At 40.3% G+C, this 17,862-nt stretch overlaps 1 protein-coding gene and 1 long non-coding RNA gene across 6 annotated transcripts in view; one reads left to right on the top strand and one right to left on the bottom strand.

Moving 5' to 3' along the window:
• Positions 1-17,862, bottom strand: part of LOC134357452 (uncharacterized) — a 35,449-nt gene that overhangs the window by 5,682 nt on the left and 11,905 nt on the right. The window lies entirely within an intron of this gene.
• Positions 1-17,862, top strand: part of rassf6 (Ras association domain family member 6) — a 63,662-nt gene that overhangs the window by 38,253 nt on the left and 7,547 nt on the right. For all 5 annotated transcript variants that reach the window (XM_063069045.1, XM_063069044.1, XM_063069046.1 and 2 more), the window contains 6 exons: positions 1,537-1,634; positions 2,287-2,459; positions 11,174-11,275; positions 12,531-12,582; positions 14,950-15,068; positions 15,166-15,263. In XM_063069045.1, coding sequence (XP_062925115.1) covers positions 1,537-1,634; positions 2,287-2,459; positions 11,174-11,275; positions 12,531-12,582; positions 14,950-15,068; positions 15,166-15,263 — 642 coding nt within the window. The remainder of the gene's footprint in view (positions 1-1,536; positions 1,635-2,286; positions 2,460-11,173; positions 11,276-12,530; positions 12,583-14,949; positions 15,069-15,165; positions 15,264-17,862) is intronic.

Raw genomic sequence — 17,862 nt, 5'->3', positions numbered from 1 at the left:
AGCTTTCTTCACTGCCTGTTGTACCTGTATGCTCACTTTCAGTGACTGACGAACAAGGACACCTAGATCTCGTTGTACTTCCCCTTTTCCTAACTTGACACTGTTCAGATAGGAATCTGCCTTCCTGTTCTTGCCAGAAAAGTGGATAACCTCACATTTATCCACATTAAACTGCATCTGCCGTGCATCTGCCCACTCACCCAACCTGTCCAAGTCACCCTGCAGTCTCATATCATCCTCCTCACATTTCACACTGTCACCCAGTTTTGTCATCTGCAAATTTGCTAATGTTACTTTTAATCCCTTCATCTAAATCATTAATATATATTGTAAATAACATTATTTAATAGCATTAAATAGTATTCGTCCTTGGAATAATTATTTTTCTGCTGTCTAACCAGCCACTCCTCCAGACTCAATTAATCCATATTCTCTATCTTCTCCACTAAATGCTATTACCCACCACCCTTAACCCACCTACCATTCTCAACCCCAGGGAAAACCTTCACACAACACACAACTATCTGTTGGGTTCCTACCTCTGATTCACTTTGACTCACTCCTAAATGATGTTCATAAGCTGCACTGCACTGCAATGTCAGTAGTTTCATATTTTGAAAGACTTCTTCGACTAACATCCTATCTGCTCAACTCAATGGATATGAATGATCCTGTGACGCTATTCTGATGAAGCACAACTGCATTATACACAAAACTCTGATCAATACCTATCCCTCAGTCATTATCACTTAAATAGATTATCAGATCATTCGCAAATTGATGTTTGGGGAAGAAACCATGACCAACACATAGTTCTCATGTGGGAGAATCATATCTCCTTCATTAACAGAAAAGCTTGGCAGAGGATGTGCTTTTTGTGGAAGTTAGTAAAATTTCATCTTCTCCTAAACATGCTGGTGCAATTCTACACTGAAATCTTAGGGAACATCCTCATGTCAGTCATTACTGTCTGGCTTGATGCAGCATCCTCTGACAATATATGAGAACTACAGCAAACTGTTAGGTCAGCTACAAAGGTCGTTGGCTGCAGTCTACCATCAGTACAGGACTTATACGTGTTCAGGGCAAAGACGCGGGCAGGAAAAATTATTACAAACATTACCCATCCTGCAAACTTCCTTTTCCAAAAGCTCCCTTCTAGATTGCACTAAAGGGTTATTAAAACAAAAAATGCCACAACCTCTTAAAACTTTCTTTGCCCAGGCAACTCATCTGATCGACCATTCTAGTTCCACCCCACCTCCCTCTATCTATTATGCCCACCACTGCACTACATTGAAACACTTCAAACCACTTTTTAACAATGTTTTTTGCTGCATGTTATGCCAACACACCACAGCAAAGTCCTAATACATATAACATATACGGTGAATATAGTTGATCGAATCAGCTGTTGCATTTCCAACGCTAAAATACTTCAGTAGTTGTAACGGCATTATAGATTTCTTGAAAACGACACTACAGACATAACGTCTTCATTTTCATTTCAGTCAATTAATTAACTTGTGCTTGCAGAGGAATGACACGATGGGGAGAGTTTGATAATTTGTACAACATTACGGAACTGGAAGAGGAGGCAGAAGTTGAGGAACAACAGCCTGCTAAGGAGCTGGGTAAGGTTCCTAGATCAGTATTTAAGGTTGTCAAGAATACTGGCCTTGGTAAAATACGGCATTGTGATTACACGCTGTCGGGGGAACAAAGATTTTTCAAATCGTCAATTTTGATAAAACTGTGGGTTCTTTCACTCAGCCAGTTCCATCATGGACACAACCCTCCCAGCCACTGAGGACACCTTTAAGAGGTGGTGCACCAAGAAGGTAGCATCCCTCACTAAGGAACCTCATGTCCAAGATATGTCCTTTTCTCATTACTGCCATCAGAGAGAAGGTACACAAGCCTGAAACTCACACACAATGATTCAGAAACAGCTTCTTCCTCTCAGCCATCACATTTCTGAATGGTTCACGAACACTACCTTGTTATTTCTTTTAAGCAGTATTATTTTGTAATTTGTAGTAATTTTATGCAAAGAAAATTTCACATCATATAAGACAGTGATAACAATAGTGATAGTGATTCTGATTCTGAAAATATATGAAGTATTATGAAGTACACATTTCATGTATTTTTGAAATTTGACCATTTAACAACAATTTTGGTCTGTGCAAAGTGAGGGTGAAGGTTCAACCAGCTTGAGCGCTAGAGAAAAATATGGCACATTAAAGTTCTAAGTTAATACTTTCTTCTCCTCCATATTTTTAGTATATGAAACCAGTACATTAAAGCCAAAACGAACACAAGAAAGTGGCACCTTAATACGTACTAGGAGTGATGTGTCGCTGGTGTCAATGAGGGTAAAGAACCAAGCAGTGGCTACAGCAGGGAAAGCTAAACACCATCGCTTCTCCATTAATGGCCATTTTTACAACTATGAGGTATGAGGAGCAAATCCAGTTCTTTTCTACTAAACAAGTACAGTTATGCTGCAAAGTACATTGTGTGAATTATAACTATGCAACCAGAAAACTGCACTCTCTATGATCGGTATCCAATATCTTTCTTTGGTGAAAATTAAGTGGCCAGAATGTATCAGTGGTTTGAGTTTAATCTCCATTTCAGAAAATTGAGCACATAATTTAGTTTGGTACAGTGTTTGACACTTCAGTGGTGTCATTTCAGGTGGCTGAAAATATTCCATAGCACTATTCAATGATTAGCATGGAGATTTTCTTGTGTAATCTTTCAACTAACACCAGTAACCAAGTAAATGTTTACCATACCTGCTGTCTGTAGGACATTTCTACTGCATATTGACTGTTATATATAGTTATATACATCAGAATCAACATGTTTAAAGATATTTTGTTGACGGTGAAATTCTTCTTTAGATCTTGAAGATGTAAGAGGCATGTTTAAAGTGCATGTTTGTTCACATATAGTAGAAAATCAGCAGAATGAAAACCATAGGCTTTAATTATTCATTACTGGCTGTAGTTATTAAAACATTGTGGAGTCACTGTCCTCTATTCTTCCACAATACTCCTAAAAGTTCCTGTGAAGCAAGACTATTGCCCAAAGATCTCTGCCATCAGCTTTCACGTGCTCCAAGCTTTAATACCTCTCTCCTCACCTCCCAAGAGTTGGTGTGCCTGGTTTTGGATACCCACTTTCTTCACAGGTAACTCACCAAATTTGTATATTCCACCCATTCCTAGTAAATCCAAATTCATGTAATCACTCCATTCTTGATAGATAATAAACCCAACCTCCTGTACTCACCACTCCTGAGAGGTAATGGCCCCAACCTCATAGGACAGTACAGCACCGTAAAGACCTCTGGCCCACAATATGTGTCGACCCTTTAATCTACTCCACGATCAATCTAACCTTTCCTTCCCACATAGCCCTCCATTTTCTTTCATTCATGGCCTATCTAAGAGTCCCTGTCTGCCTCTACCATCACCCCTGACAGTATGTTCCACACACCTACCACTCTCCTTGTAAACATCTACCTCTGACACCCCTCTTATACTTTCCTCCAAACACCTTAAAGTTATGACCCTGATATTAGACACTTCTACCCTAAGTAAAAGTCTCTGGCTGTCTACTCTATCTATACCCCTTATCATCTTGTACACCTCTATCAAATAAATCACCTCTCATGCTCCTTCTCTCTGAAGAGAAAAGCCCTAGCTCACTCAATCTATCCTCATAAAACATGCTCTTTAATACTGGCAGCATCCTGGTAAATCTCCTCTGCACCCTCTCTAAATCTTCTACATTCTTTCTATCATGAAGGGACCAGAACTGAACACAGTACTCCAGTGTAGTCTAACCAAAGTCTCATTGAACTGCAACATTACTTCACGGCTCTTCAACTCAATCCCCACTAACGAAAGCAACACACCATACATCTTCTTAACCACCCCATCAACTTGCGCTGCAACTTTAAGGGATCTGTGGGCATGAACTCCAAAATCCCTCTGTTCCTCCACACTGTTAAGAATCCTGCCATTATGCCTGTATTCTGCCTTCAAGTTCAATATTCCAAAGTGAATTATATCATACTTCTCTGGAGTAACTCCAATGCCACTTGCCAGCTAAGCTCTGTATCCTATCAATATCCAGTTGTAACCTAAGACAATTTTCCACACTATCCATCACACCAGAAACCTTCATGTCACCTGCAGACTTACTAACCCACCTTTCCATTTCTTCATTCTAGATATTTATCAAAATCACAAACAGCAGAGGTCCCAGAACAGATCCCTGCGAAATACCACTGGTTACTGGCTTCCACACAGAATATACTCCATCTAATACCACTTTCTGCCTTTCCCAGTTCCCTAAACAAATCCCACATTTCTGTTGTGCATTTCTCTTGGTACATCCCAAGTCCTAAGCCTAATCGTATAATTTGCCCTCTTCCAATTAAATGCTTTCCCATATCTGCTCCTATCCCTGTCCAAGGTTATGGTAAAGGTCAGAGAGTTGCGGTCTCCAAAATGCCCACCTACTGAAAGATGTCACCTGATCTGTCCATTGCCTAGCACCAGATCCAATATGGCCTCTCCTCCAGTCGGTCTGTCTACATACTATGTCAGGAATCCTTCCTGGACACACCTAACAAATTCTGCCTTATCTAAATCTTTTGCACTGAGGAGGTGCCAATCAATTTTAAGGAAGTTGAAGTCACCCATGACCCCCAACCCTGTTATTTTTGTATTTTTCAAAAATCTGCTTCCCTATCTGCACCTCGGTGCCTCTATTGCTATGGGGGGTGGGGGGTCTTTAGGAAATGCCACACAGATAGAGTGATTGCTCTCTTCCCATTTCTGATTTCTTCCACCCACAGACTCAGTAAAAGATCCCCCTCAGATATCCTTCCATTCTGCAGCTGTGATACCATTCCTGATTAGCAATGCCACCGCCCCCACCTCTTAGCTCTCTTACTCCCCCTTTTGATACATCCAGCAGCCATTCCTGCCTTTGTGACAGTTAAATCTCTGTAATGGGCAGGAAAGTTACATGCTCTAAGTTCATCACCTTTGTTTCTGACACTTTTCACATCAAAACGGACACATTTCAACCCATTCAACTTACTGCATTATACCCTTTCTGTTGTGTATTTAATATTTCAGTAATATTTGAAGCATTCTTTGTTGCTTACATAATTCATTTCTGGTTACATGAATGTGAACGGCATATGTGCTTATGCTACCGTAAAATGAAATTAAGCACATGCATCCTGGATTCCCATGTTTTTCATTTGATTAGCTTCATGTTTTGGAGATACAAAACATAACACTTTCCACTGCCTATCCTTCCTCACAGTATCTCTACATGCTGCATCTACCTGTAAACCAACCACCCCATCACTCTGGTTCCCATCCACCTAGTTTAAACCCTTCCCAGCAACTCTCACAAACCTGCCATGAGGATATTTACTCCCTTGAGTCATGTATCCATAGATAACTAATCCCTGCATACCCTTTCATCAAGTATGCAAGTTAACATTGTTAAATTAAGAATGAGATATATTTTCTTCTTGAAATAAACCATTATTTTCCTCATCCCTGTTCATCAAATGAATATTAACTAAAAAGGCTGGAGTTAGACAAATCCTAAAGATGGATTGTAATATCAGCATTAATTTCTGACTCTTCTCTGGAATACTTTGAAAGCTCCAGAATCTATGCTCTTTCCACAGCCAAATTTGGTCACAAATTGTACTGGGTTACAGATCTCTGCAGAACTCACCAAGAAGTGCTCAGTTAATTTTTTAAAAAGTTGTCACTTCGTGCCACACACTCTTTTTTAAAATATTTTTCTCACTTTCAATTTCATTTCAATATTTCTCATTCCATATTTCCACTTTTCCTTCTACATTTAATGTGAAATAACACTCTGACATTCCTGTGTAAAGATTTCCTATGATATCACACCCATTTTAATCAAAATTTTATTTTCTGAAGCAGAGCTTTTAATATAAATAATTCGTCTATCTTTTACCTTAAATCAGAGATTTGCCACGAAACACGTTACTGTTTTAAATCTTTCAGCTCTTTTGTAACACCAGGATATAGAAAACAGTACTTTATAACAAATGTGAGAGCATCAAACACATTAGCCTGCTCAATCTGTTTTTTAAGTGACAGGGTCCAAGTGCTTCATTGACCGATCTGCAGTTATCTGGGGTCACTGAGGAATGCTTAGCCACTCCAAAATGCCCACTTTTTTCTGAAGACAGGTGGACTGAAAATTTTATGTATGTAGACACATACTGTCTGTGTGGATATCAAATGCCAAATCCTCACAATGGACAGCAGAAATATTGACCTTAATTTTTACAGGGTGGTTGAAGAGAGTGGAGGGTGGAAACAGGGAGAAAGGGTTAAGTAATGAAGTGCTTGGAGAGGTTGGTCATGATTAGAATCAACTCCTGCCTAAACAAGGTCCTGGACCTGCTGCAATTTGCCTATTGCCACAATAGTTCTACAGGAGATGCAATCTCACTGGCCCTCCCTCTGCCATGCATCACTTGGACAACAGCAATACTTCCTCAGACTGTGATTTATTGACTACAGCTCAACATTCAACACAATCATGCCCTCAGTTCTAAACAGAAAGCTCCAAAACCTGGGCCTCTGTACCTCTCTGCAACTGGATGCTTAACTTCCTCACCAACAGACGTAACCTGTGCAGATTGGAAATAATATCTCCTTGTTGACAATCAACACTGGTGCACCTCAAGGATGCAACCTTATCCCACTGCTCTACTCTCTCTACAACCAAGACTGTGTGGTTTGACACAGTTCAAACACCAACTATAAATTTGCCAATGACGCAACTATTGTTGGCAGAGTTTCAGACAATAACGAGGAGTTGTACAGGAACGGGTTAGATCAGCTGGTTGTGTGGTGTTGCACTCGACATTAATAAGATCAAGGAATTGACTGTGGAAATCAGGAAGGGGAAGTCAAGGGAAGACAGACCAGTCCTCGTTGAGAGATCAGAAGTGGAAAGGGTGAGCAGTTTCAAGTTCCTGGGTGTCAACATCTCTGAGAATCTATCCTGGGCCCAACGTATTGATGCAATTACATATGCAACCCTCTCACCCAGGCTCATACACCAACTTGGCTTGACAGCTAACTCTGCTAACAGCTATGTGACTCAGCCATGAGAAAGCTGCCTTTCATAAGCAATACGCGTCCAGGGTCGGTATGATTTGGGGTTCAACCAAACTGAAACATCGGGATGTTCCCGTTAAAAGAACCTCATTTTGAGCAAGCGCTGTGTAAATACTGCCCATACACAGTTATTGGTAGCCCAGAAATGACAGATCATATACCAGCATAAAATTATAAAGGAAGAATATTCAACTTCATTAAACAGTTAACAGACAAAGACAAAGGAAGATAAAAGGGTCCAGTACGGTTAAACCAATCTAAATGTGCACATAAACGCTGGAGCTTTTTGCTGTAGAAGCTGGGTGTATCACTTTACTTAGATGGCTGAATTCTCATCACCAACCACAGGTAGAACTTCCCTTCTTGGAATCCTCCGCCCTGCGAAGCACTCCTTCAATTAGGGGTCTCCTCTTCGGATGGGATTCTCCAGGTGACTTCCCTAGTGTTCTTCTCTCTGCACCACCCGCCCAAAAAATCCCGAAACCAGACTACTGTCCTTCAAAAGAACTCTTTCCACCCAGCTCCTCGAACCTTCTCTCACATCCCACAAACCTGATTGACACAACATTCTTAAATTGGACAACAAGGCCTTATCTTTATCTGAAGCCAAAACACCCTTTCCAACAGGACACACTGCTTTTACAGGAAACTGCAAAAATAAAATCTTTCTCAGTATAGCAGTAGAAATCTTAACCTGGGGATTACACACAGAAGGCACGATAGCACTTATATTTCACTAGGAATTTGAGGAGAATTGGTATGTCACCAAAGACACTCACAAGTTTCTACAGATGTACCGTGGAGAACATTCTAACTGGTTGCATCAGTATTTGGTATGGAGGGGCCACTACACAGGATCAGAAAAAGCTGCAGAAGTTGCAAACTCAGCCAGTCACATCATGCGCATTAGCCTCCGCAGCATCAAGGACAACTTCAAAGGCAATGCCTCAGAAAGGCTGCATCCAAGACACGCTCTCTTCTCATTGCCATCATCAAAGAGGAGGAACATGAGCCTGAAGACACACGCTCAATATGTCAGGACAAATTCTTAACATCCACCATCATACTTGATCAGTATTTTTCCCTTTTTTCAGTACTTATTTTTTTTATATATACATGCTTCTTACTGAAATTTATATTTTTGTTACTATGTATTGCATTGTACCGCTACTGCAAAACCTCAAATTTCATGACTTTGCCAGTGATATTAAACCTGATTCTGATTCTGAGGTAGAAGTTGCTGATTTCCATTCAGAAAGCCCAGAATAATTTTGCCTCAGCTCCTGTTGAGTTTAACATCTGCATAGGACTAGAACTACAAACAATCTGCTAGAGGATCTTGACAGATCATGCAGCATCTGTTGACGAAAAAGAGCTGTTAATGTCAAAACCCTGTCACAGGATTCCAGAACCAACCTAAAACATCAACAATTCATTTCCCGCCATAGATGCTGATCGACTCGCCATCCATCCAGCAAACTGTTGCTTCACATCATTGTATCTGCAGTCTCTTGAGTCTGGATTAGAAATTTCCTGTCCCTATTTCCAACTACAACCAGGCAAAATAAGAGACTGGCTGACTGTTAATAGCCTGAAGAATGGCGAGAATGCAGGAGAACAGAAGCTGGGAAGAAGGCTGGAGAGTAGAACAACAGGGAAGGCATATCAGAGACCAGGATAAAATCATCAGGTGCCAGAAAGATGGGAAGGTCCAGGCTAGGAGAAGAAAGGCCATTCAGAGGATGGAACAATTGGAGAAGAAACCAGAAGGATTGAGAAAATACGGAAGTGTGAAGGAAGTTTAAGATGATCAGGTGGCTTGGGAAAAGATCCGGTCATTGGTGGAGAGGAAAAAGCTAGTATTCTGATCAAAGAATTTGTTTAGCAGGCTGGGGTTGAAAACTTCTCCAAACAGCAGGGCTGGAAAGGTATTTCCCTGCTGCATCCAAATAGCTATCTCCTGCCTTTAGAGATTGGTTTTATTCAGCCTGTGAAACCCAGCTTGTCTTAAAACTGAGAAAAAAAATGTAAAACACATCCTCATTAATATATAATTTGTTATGAGTCTTGCTCCTAAAATTTCCTAATGTTGACAGTCCTGCAAATTAACATTTCATGCTGCTAAAGTGCAGTTTGCACAGCAACTGGACACTGACCAAACTTTGTTCATTCAGGGAGTGTGGCTTACATGCCAAACTGAAAAAGGATCCGTTTGAAAAAGGGTTGTTCCTTGGCTTTAAATGAAATAAACATCATTTTACTTACACACACACACAAATCTTAGTTAAACATCTTACTGAATACATTATTTGTAGTGGCTTATAATTGAAAACATTAGGTGGAACATTCAAATTAATGTCACCTTGTGGTAGTGAGGATAGGCATGAAATTCACACATGATTAATTCCACTATCGAAATCAATGAAGCCAGATTAAAGAAAAATACCACGTGATGGAAATAGACCTCACTGACTATTCATTATCATAGGTGTCAATTACAAAGGCGTTATTTAAACTGTATTAAGGGGGCACGCTATTTCAGGCAGCAGAGCAGCTGTTCTCCTGCCGTTATATCATTAAATCCTCTCCAAAAGTGCCAAGTGACTTTACACGTGACCAAGCCTGTTGAAACTCACACTGCATTCACTGGATCTCTGGGTTGGTAGAAAAAGCCAGAGGTGAAACTATTGGAAACAAAGGGAATTTTTTCCAATACATAGTTTCTTTAGGACTTGGGTTATTTTTCTGAAATATACTTATTAAAAAATTATGAAAGTCGAATAGAAGTTTTGGCTGCAAGCAGGAGGAAAATAGAATATTAAATGGCCATTTTCAGATCACAGGAAGTTAGGATATGGAGGTTTAATTTCAGATCCTGGAACTGACACAAGTTATCAAAATTGTATGTAAAATTAATTTGATACAAGGGTCACATTTATATCTATGTGCCCGCTGGAAAACAATAAGCCACCACATCTAGGGAAAGATTCAATGGTATGGAATACATTTTGAGTGTGAAAGTTATTTTAAAAATTACTAAAGGCAATGCAACATTTTAATTACTTCCCCTTCAAGGAAAATCAGAATGGAGAAAGTAATCCGTCAATTGTTAATGACTAACACACACAAAATGCTGGAGGAACTCAGCAGGTCAGGCACCATCTACGGACAGGAATAGTCAATGCTTTGGGTTGAGACCCTTCATTAAGATATCAGGACTTTCAGGAGCCACAACTGACAAATGATGGGAATTTGGGTCAATTGGGCTTCTGTTCAGTAGAATTCAGAAGAATGAGTGGAAATCTCACTGAAACCTTTAAAATTCTAACAGGACTGGATGCATCAGAGGCAGAAAACATGCTCACAATGGTCTAAGAGTTATAGGAATGCCAACTAGGGCTAAGATGAGGAGAAATTTCTTCACCTAACAAGCCATAAATCAATGGAATTCTTTATTACAGAAAGCAGTTGAAGCCAAATTATTAAATATATTAAAGAAAGAGTTATTGTTCTTAAGGCTATAGGGACCAAGGGTATGGGAAGAAGACTGGGGCACAGTACTAGATTTGGATAATCATATTAATAGTAGACCAGGCTCAAAGAGCTGAATGCCTCACTCCTGCTATTCCCGTGTTTCATAACTTTCAGGCTGCCTACAGCTTGTGTACTTGATCAGTCCACGGTTCACATTTACACTGAACATATGGTTCCACCTGGTGTATTACTATATGATGGTTCTGCTTCCCTATGTCTGACTTCTCTTTTGTCTCAAGTTCATAGTCTTTGGATTCATGAAATGGTGGAAGACTGCATGGTGGAGATCATTTCACAGATTTTCTTCTTGACCTGGCCAGGGTACATGGAGTTTAGCAGTGCTGGACAACATGTAATAATTGAAATAATAGCCCTAAAAATTAAAGTTTGTGACCTATAAAAATAAAGATTTTTGTATTTTGCAGACATCTATTTTCATACCAACCGAAGGTTCAGTAACCAGTGTCAGAATCAACAGCACACTGACAACCAAGGAGGTCATAACATTACTCCTACAAAAGTTTAAGGTAATTTTCCAAAGGATCTGTAATGCTTCTAAGTACTGCCAAAACCAAACAACCACACTCTCCACCCGCTATACCTTTGTTCACTCACTCATTGAATTTTTCTAGTCCACTATTCCTATAGTCCCTCATAACCATTCTCACTTCCGTTTTCTATTTGCTCCCACATTTTATCTTCAAATCCTTCACCCTTCATTCCATATAACCTTCACTCCCCAAACTCCTTCAATTCCCATTCACCTTGCTGCTCCATTTCCCTCACCCCTCATCCGCTTTGCCTTGTCAATTCCCCTCACTCTCCCAATTTTCCTCATACACCTGCTTCCCTTGCTCTCATATTTCCCTAACTATCCCACTCCCCTCATGCATCTATTCATCTCAATATTCCACTCCCTTTCTTCTTCCGCTTGCCTGGGATGGTTATGGATTGGTCCTGTTCCTCTTGGCTCAATTCTTCCCTTCAGCTACTCCCTTCCTGAAGTATTAGAGAGCTAGAGCAAATTTGGTGTTTGATTTATGATAGACATCCTATTTAAATATATAAATTATGGACTAACTTACAGAGGGGAGATTGGGCATCCAAATCTAACTCAACTCTGTTTAAACCAAATGGAGTTGAGAGGTCTCTGTATTCTTTAGCTAAGCAGAGGTCTGAGAAGACACTGAAACCTGCCATGTCTCTAATTAATTATCAACAAGTTTACCTCAATTTTTCTTTAAAATTGTTCTTTCACATTTTCTATAAACAACTTTTAAAAATTTGAGAAGTGCCCTGTCTAACTGTTCCTCATTAAAGTAACTTGAATGGAATTGATTCCTCCTGAAGTATGCACATGGAACCCAACTTCAGCTGACACTGCCAGGGAACTGGGATTAGTTACTGTTTTGATACCAGGCTTTAATTTCTAATTTTGTGGTAAAGTAGTAAAGTTGATAGCTAAATTTAGCAATAATTATGATTTCATATTGTTTTATTTGCCTGAAACTCTTACTTCATCAATAGAAAGGTTATGTATGAGAGAAAATGTTCAGAAAGCCATTCTTGAGAATTTTGAGAACTTGTTGGTATAATATGAACCAGAAAGTGATCTTCTACGTGATATCTAGGGTAAGAATTTATAAAGGGAAAGCTGACACATTACAGTGTAACAGAAATGTGCAGTAAGAATTTAGTTGTGCAGATAAACAGCATTCTAAGGCACGTGATGTCAGTACATTACAATTTATTTTCCTTCGATATGTCTTTATTTTATGACAGATAGAAAATGATCCCAATGATTTTGCACTGTACGTCGTTCATGCCAGTGAAGGTAAGTGACTTGCATAATTTCCTCTTCTGCTGTTGGTTGGAATAGTGCACGTAGCCATTAGCTGGTGTGGAGTGGGAAGCCCAACCAGGCATGTACACGTGCAAGTCTATGTACCTGTACCTGGTCTCTAATTATCTAGGATCTCATTGACTTTGCTCCATAACTTTACACTGTCAAGCTCAAGGAATGTCTAGTGTGGAAAAGCCATATTATGTTAAATGAATACATGAACAGACATCATCCTCTCCTGAGAATTATAGTGGAAGCAAGTCAGTCTTCATCCTGAGGGAGTTCCTAAGAGGAAGACAACAAGATGGGGTGGCTGAAGTGAATGGGGTACCCTGGAAGTTGAGCAGTGGAATTAATATTGGGTAATGTGGAAATGCCTGAGGTTTTGAATGACTTTTGTGTCAGTCTTCACAGTGGAGGACACATGTAACGTGCCAAAGAGAAATGTTATGGATGCATTGGGAGGTGGGGACCTTGATATGATTGCTATCATTAAAGAGGTAGTGCTGAGCTAACTAGTGGACCTAAAGGCAGACAAATCCCCTGGTCCGGATGGGATGCATCGCAGGGTACTGAAAGAAATGACGGAAGTTATAGTAGAGGCATTTGTGATAATTTACCAAGATTATCTGAAATATGGACAGGTCCAAGCAGATTGGAAGACAGCAAAAATCATGCCACTGTTTAAAAAAGGGTGTAGTCAAAATGCAGATAGCTATATGCTAGTTAGCTTAACAGCTGTAGTCAGGAAAATGCCTTAAGCTGTAACTACGGAAGAAGTAATGAAACATCTGGATAACAGTTATTCCATCAGGTAGACACAGTATACATACAGGAAGGGAATGTCCTGTTTGACAAACTTATTACTGATCTCAAGAGCAGACAGATTATGCTGCAATTGTAGAGGATACTGGTGAGGCCACACTTGGGAGTACTCGGTGCAATTCTGGACTCTTAACTTGAGATAAGATATACTGACTTTGGAGGCAGTGCAGAAGAGGTTCACTGGGTTGATTCTAGTATGTGGGTGTTAGCCTATAAGGAGAGATGGAGTTGCCTGGAACTATACTTGCTAGAATTCAGAAGAAAGAAACATATAAAATTACAAAAAGTATAGATAGTAGAGGCAGGAAAGCTGTTTCTACCGGTTGGTGAGATTAGAACTGGGGGACATAGCTCAAGATTTGGGGACGAGATTTAGGATGGAGATGAGAAAGAACTGCGTTTCCCAGGGAGTAATGAGTCTATAGAGTTCTCTGCCCAGAGATAGAATATATTCTATTAAATATCACAATTAGATAGGTTTTTGCATTATATTTGAATTAAGGGTTATGGGGAAAAAGCAGGTAGGTGGAGTTGAGTTCATGACCAGATCTGACATGATCCTATTGAACAGTAGAACGGGCTCAATGAGCCATATGGCCTACTCCTGCTCGTACATTTTTATGTTTTTATATTCTTAGGAAGAGGGCTAGGTGTCAGCAGCAAATAAAGCTCAGCTGGCTGGTTGTTGTCACTTGCGTGACCAGATCCTGAACCAGGGGTTCCCAATCTAGGGTCCACAGACCCCTTGGGATAATGGTAGGGGTCCACGGCATAAAAATGCTTGGGAAACCCTGCCCTAAACCTTCGCAGAGTTAGCCCACAGGATTTAGCAGGTAGGTGCTTAAGCCATGGGGTTTCCCAAATTTTAAGGTTGTTTTGAGTGAATGAAATCTTAAGGCATCTGTAACCAGAGCTTGGGAGGAAAAGTAGTGTTCCTTTCTTTCTTTGATAGAAGCAGGTCTGCAAACAGGAATTAAATCCAAAACTTTTCCAAAGGAGGCTGGGGGTTAGTGGAGGAACGTTTTATCAAACACGTATGAAAAAAACACCCTCCCAAAATTCCCCACATGGAGCCTTCCTTCCCCAAGAAATTTTTGAGAACACTCTTCACCCCAACTTGCTGAAGATAGCATATGGCTAACTACCATCCAAGTGTATTAATGACAACTGCCCTATGTTCTCTTCACTTCCCTACCAGGGAAAATATTCAGTGGCCGGATATAGAAGCCTGATGTTAGAACCACCATGATCTCTGGTTGCTTCCACAATACATATTTCCCACAAAAATTCGTTCAGTTTTAAAATCTTGCTCCATGGCAGTTAATGAAGGTCACATAGTTAAACAGCAATGAGTCATGAGCATTGCTTCTCCCACATGTCACCCAGCTATTCTTGTGAATGTCTCACTGCAGGATCTTGCCATGCTCTACTTTTAAGTCATGTATTGAAGTTTAATAAATACAAATACCTTAATACCAAAATCCCGACAGTGAGTAAAAGAAGATATAATTTAAAAAGTTAATATTTTTACAGAAAAGAAAAAGCTTAAAGACACAGCATTTCCATTATGGGAGAGACTGCTCCATGGACCATCTCGCAAAATAGTAAAACTATTTTTGATGGATAAAGATGCCGAGGAAATCAGCACTGATGTAAGTAAGAGTTTACAAGCTAACCCTCAGTAGTCTCCACGTTAAGTTAATAACTTCAAAGGTCTGCATCCTAACTGCTGGTTATTAACACTTGCAGGTAGCACAATACATCAAGTTTGAGCTTCCTGTTTTATATGCAATTCTTCAGAAACTTTACGAGGAAGAGTACAGGTACATTGAAAATACTCATCTACGGTGAGTTTTTAATCATAATTAACTCCTTCTACAAATACTCTCTAGTCACCATGTTATTAGTTTCTTGACTGATTTGTTGCGCAAGGACTTGAGTATCTTTGGGACATTGCAAGTAATTAAGAGACATCTGCATTGATTATTGTCTTGCCACAATCTCGTATTGTCTTGCCACAATCTCGTTAATGAGTGTACATGGGTAGAATTAAGCAAGTAGAGTCAATATAGTGGTGGTGGTCTATGCATTCGTATTATTGTCAGAACCACTATGCTTGCACATTTCTTCTAGAAACAGAAGAGAATCTCACAAATGTGGCCAAATAATGTTAATCAAAAATATGAACATGCTAGAAAAGTGAAAATGCTGTAAACAGTCAGCAGGTCAGGCAGCATCTGTGGAAAGAGGAACAGCTGATGTTTCAAAGCCAGGTGCCTCTGTCACAACTTCACAGTAGTTTAACATAATTTTCAGAATCTCACTGCCACATTTGTCCAATCAGTAATGTCACTGTAACTTCCCCAATCTGCTCATAAACTGTGGAGGGTTATTGAGACAACTCACAGAGCTTTTCAATGCAATTCTCAGCTGCTGCAACAGGTCAAAGTGAATTTTGACAGCTTATACCATTTAAAGTGTTCTCAGTCCTTTAAAATCATGAGGAATCTGATAAAGCATCGGTGGATAGAGTGGCGAGAAATTCGGTTGGAGAAAAATCTATACTATCTCAGCAGAATATACAGCCCAGAATTGGGGAAAGGTAGGAATCAGAATCAGGTGTATTATCACTGACTTACAGTATGTCATGAAATTTGTTATTTTGTTGCAGCAGAATGGTGCAAAGACATAAAAATTACTACCAGTTACAAAAATAAGTACTTAATGCAAAAGATGAATAACAAAGTAGTGCTCATGGGTTCACGACTGTTCAGAAATCTGATGGTGAGGGGAAGAAGCTGTTTCTGAATCACTGCGTGTGGGTCATTGGACTCCTGTACCTCCTCCCTGATATTAGTAATGAGAAAAGTAGATGTCCTGGATTCTGTGGGTCTTTAATGATGAAATTCAGCGTCTTGAAGATGACCTCAGCGGTAGTGAGGGCAGTGCTCCTGATGAAGCTGGCTGCATCTACAACCTCTGCAGCCTCTTACAATGGAGGCTTCATACCTGGCTGTGATGCAAACAGTCAGTACATCTCTCCATGGTATATCTGAAGAAATTTGCAAGAGTCTTTGGTGACATATTATATCTTCTCAGACTCCAAATGAAGCAGAGCTGCTGGCATACCCTATTCATGATAGTATCAATGTGTTAGACCCAGGATAGATCTTCCAAGATGTTAACACCCATGAACTTAAAGCTGCTCATCCTTTCCATCTCTGACCCTCAATGAGGACTGGTGTGTGTTACCCCGATTCTCTCTTCCTGAAGTCCACGATCAACTCCTTGAGTTGCTGACATCAACTGTGAGATTGTTGTTGTGACGCAACTCAACCAGCTAATTTGTCTTACTCCTATATCCCTCCTTGTCACCATGTGAGATTCTGCCAACAACAGTGGTGTCATTGGTGTTTGAAGTGTGCTTAGCCACATATATGAGTAGAGAAAGTGTGGAGCAGTGCGCTAAGCACACATCCTTGAGGTGTGTCTGTGTTGACTGTCAGTGAAACGGATATGTTATGACTGAGTTTAGTCTCCCAATAAGGAAGTTAAGGATCCAGTTGCAGAGGGAGGTACCGAGGCCCAGGTTTTGAAGCTTGTTGATAGTATTGAGGTAATGGTAGTCTTGAACATTGATAAACAGCAGCCTGATGTATGTTTTGCTGTTGTCTACGTGCTCCAAAGCCAAGTCAGGAGTCATTGTATCCGCTTAGACCTGTTGTGGTATTAGGTGAATTGCAACGGGTCCAAGTTCTTGCTCAGGCAGGAGTTAATTCTAGTCATGATTAACTTCTCAAAGCACTTCATCACAGTAGATGTGAGTGCTACTGGGTGATAGTCATTGAGGTACCTCGCCTTGCTCTTCTAACCTCTGACTGCAGCAATGAGAGGTTGAAAACATCCTTGAACACTTCAGCCAGTTGGTCAGAACAGATCTTTAGTACACCATTGCCTAAACATTACATCCTTGCTTTTATATTCTAGTCCTCTTGAAACATATGCTAATACTGCATTTAACTTCCTCACCACCAATTGAACCTGCAAATTAACCTTCAGGGAACCCTGCGTGAGGACTCCCAAGTCTCTTTGCACCTCGGATTTTTAAAATTTTCTGTCCATTTAGAAAACTCTGCTTTCATTTCTTCTACCAAAGTGCATGACCATACACTTCTTGGCACTGTATTCCATCTGCCACTTCCTTGCCCATTCATTCTCCTAAACTGTTTATGTCCTTCTGCATCCCCCCTGCTTCCCCAACACTACCTGCCCCTCCACCTACCTTTGTACCGTCCGCAAACCTGGCCACAGAGCCATCAATTCCGTCATCCAAATCATGGACATATAACGTAAAAAGAAACAGTCCCAACACAGGCTCCTGTGGAACACCACTGGCAGCCAGCCAGAAAAGGTTCCCTTTATTCCCACTTTTTGCCAATGCTCTAT

Source organism: Mobula hypostoma, chromosome 16, assembly GCF_963921235.1.
Source record: "Mobula hypostoma chromosome 16, sMobHyp1.1, whole genome shotgun sequence".
Lineage (NCBI taxonomy): Eukaryota > Metazoa > Chordata > Chondrichthyes > Myliobatiformes > Myliobatidae > Mobula > Mobula hypostoma.
Note: the sequence above shows the minus strand (reverse complement) of the source record. Positions and strands in the feature narration are given on the sequence as shown.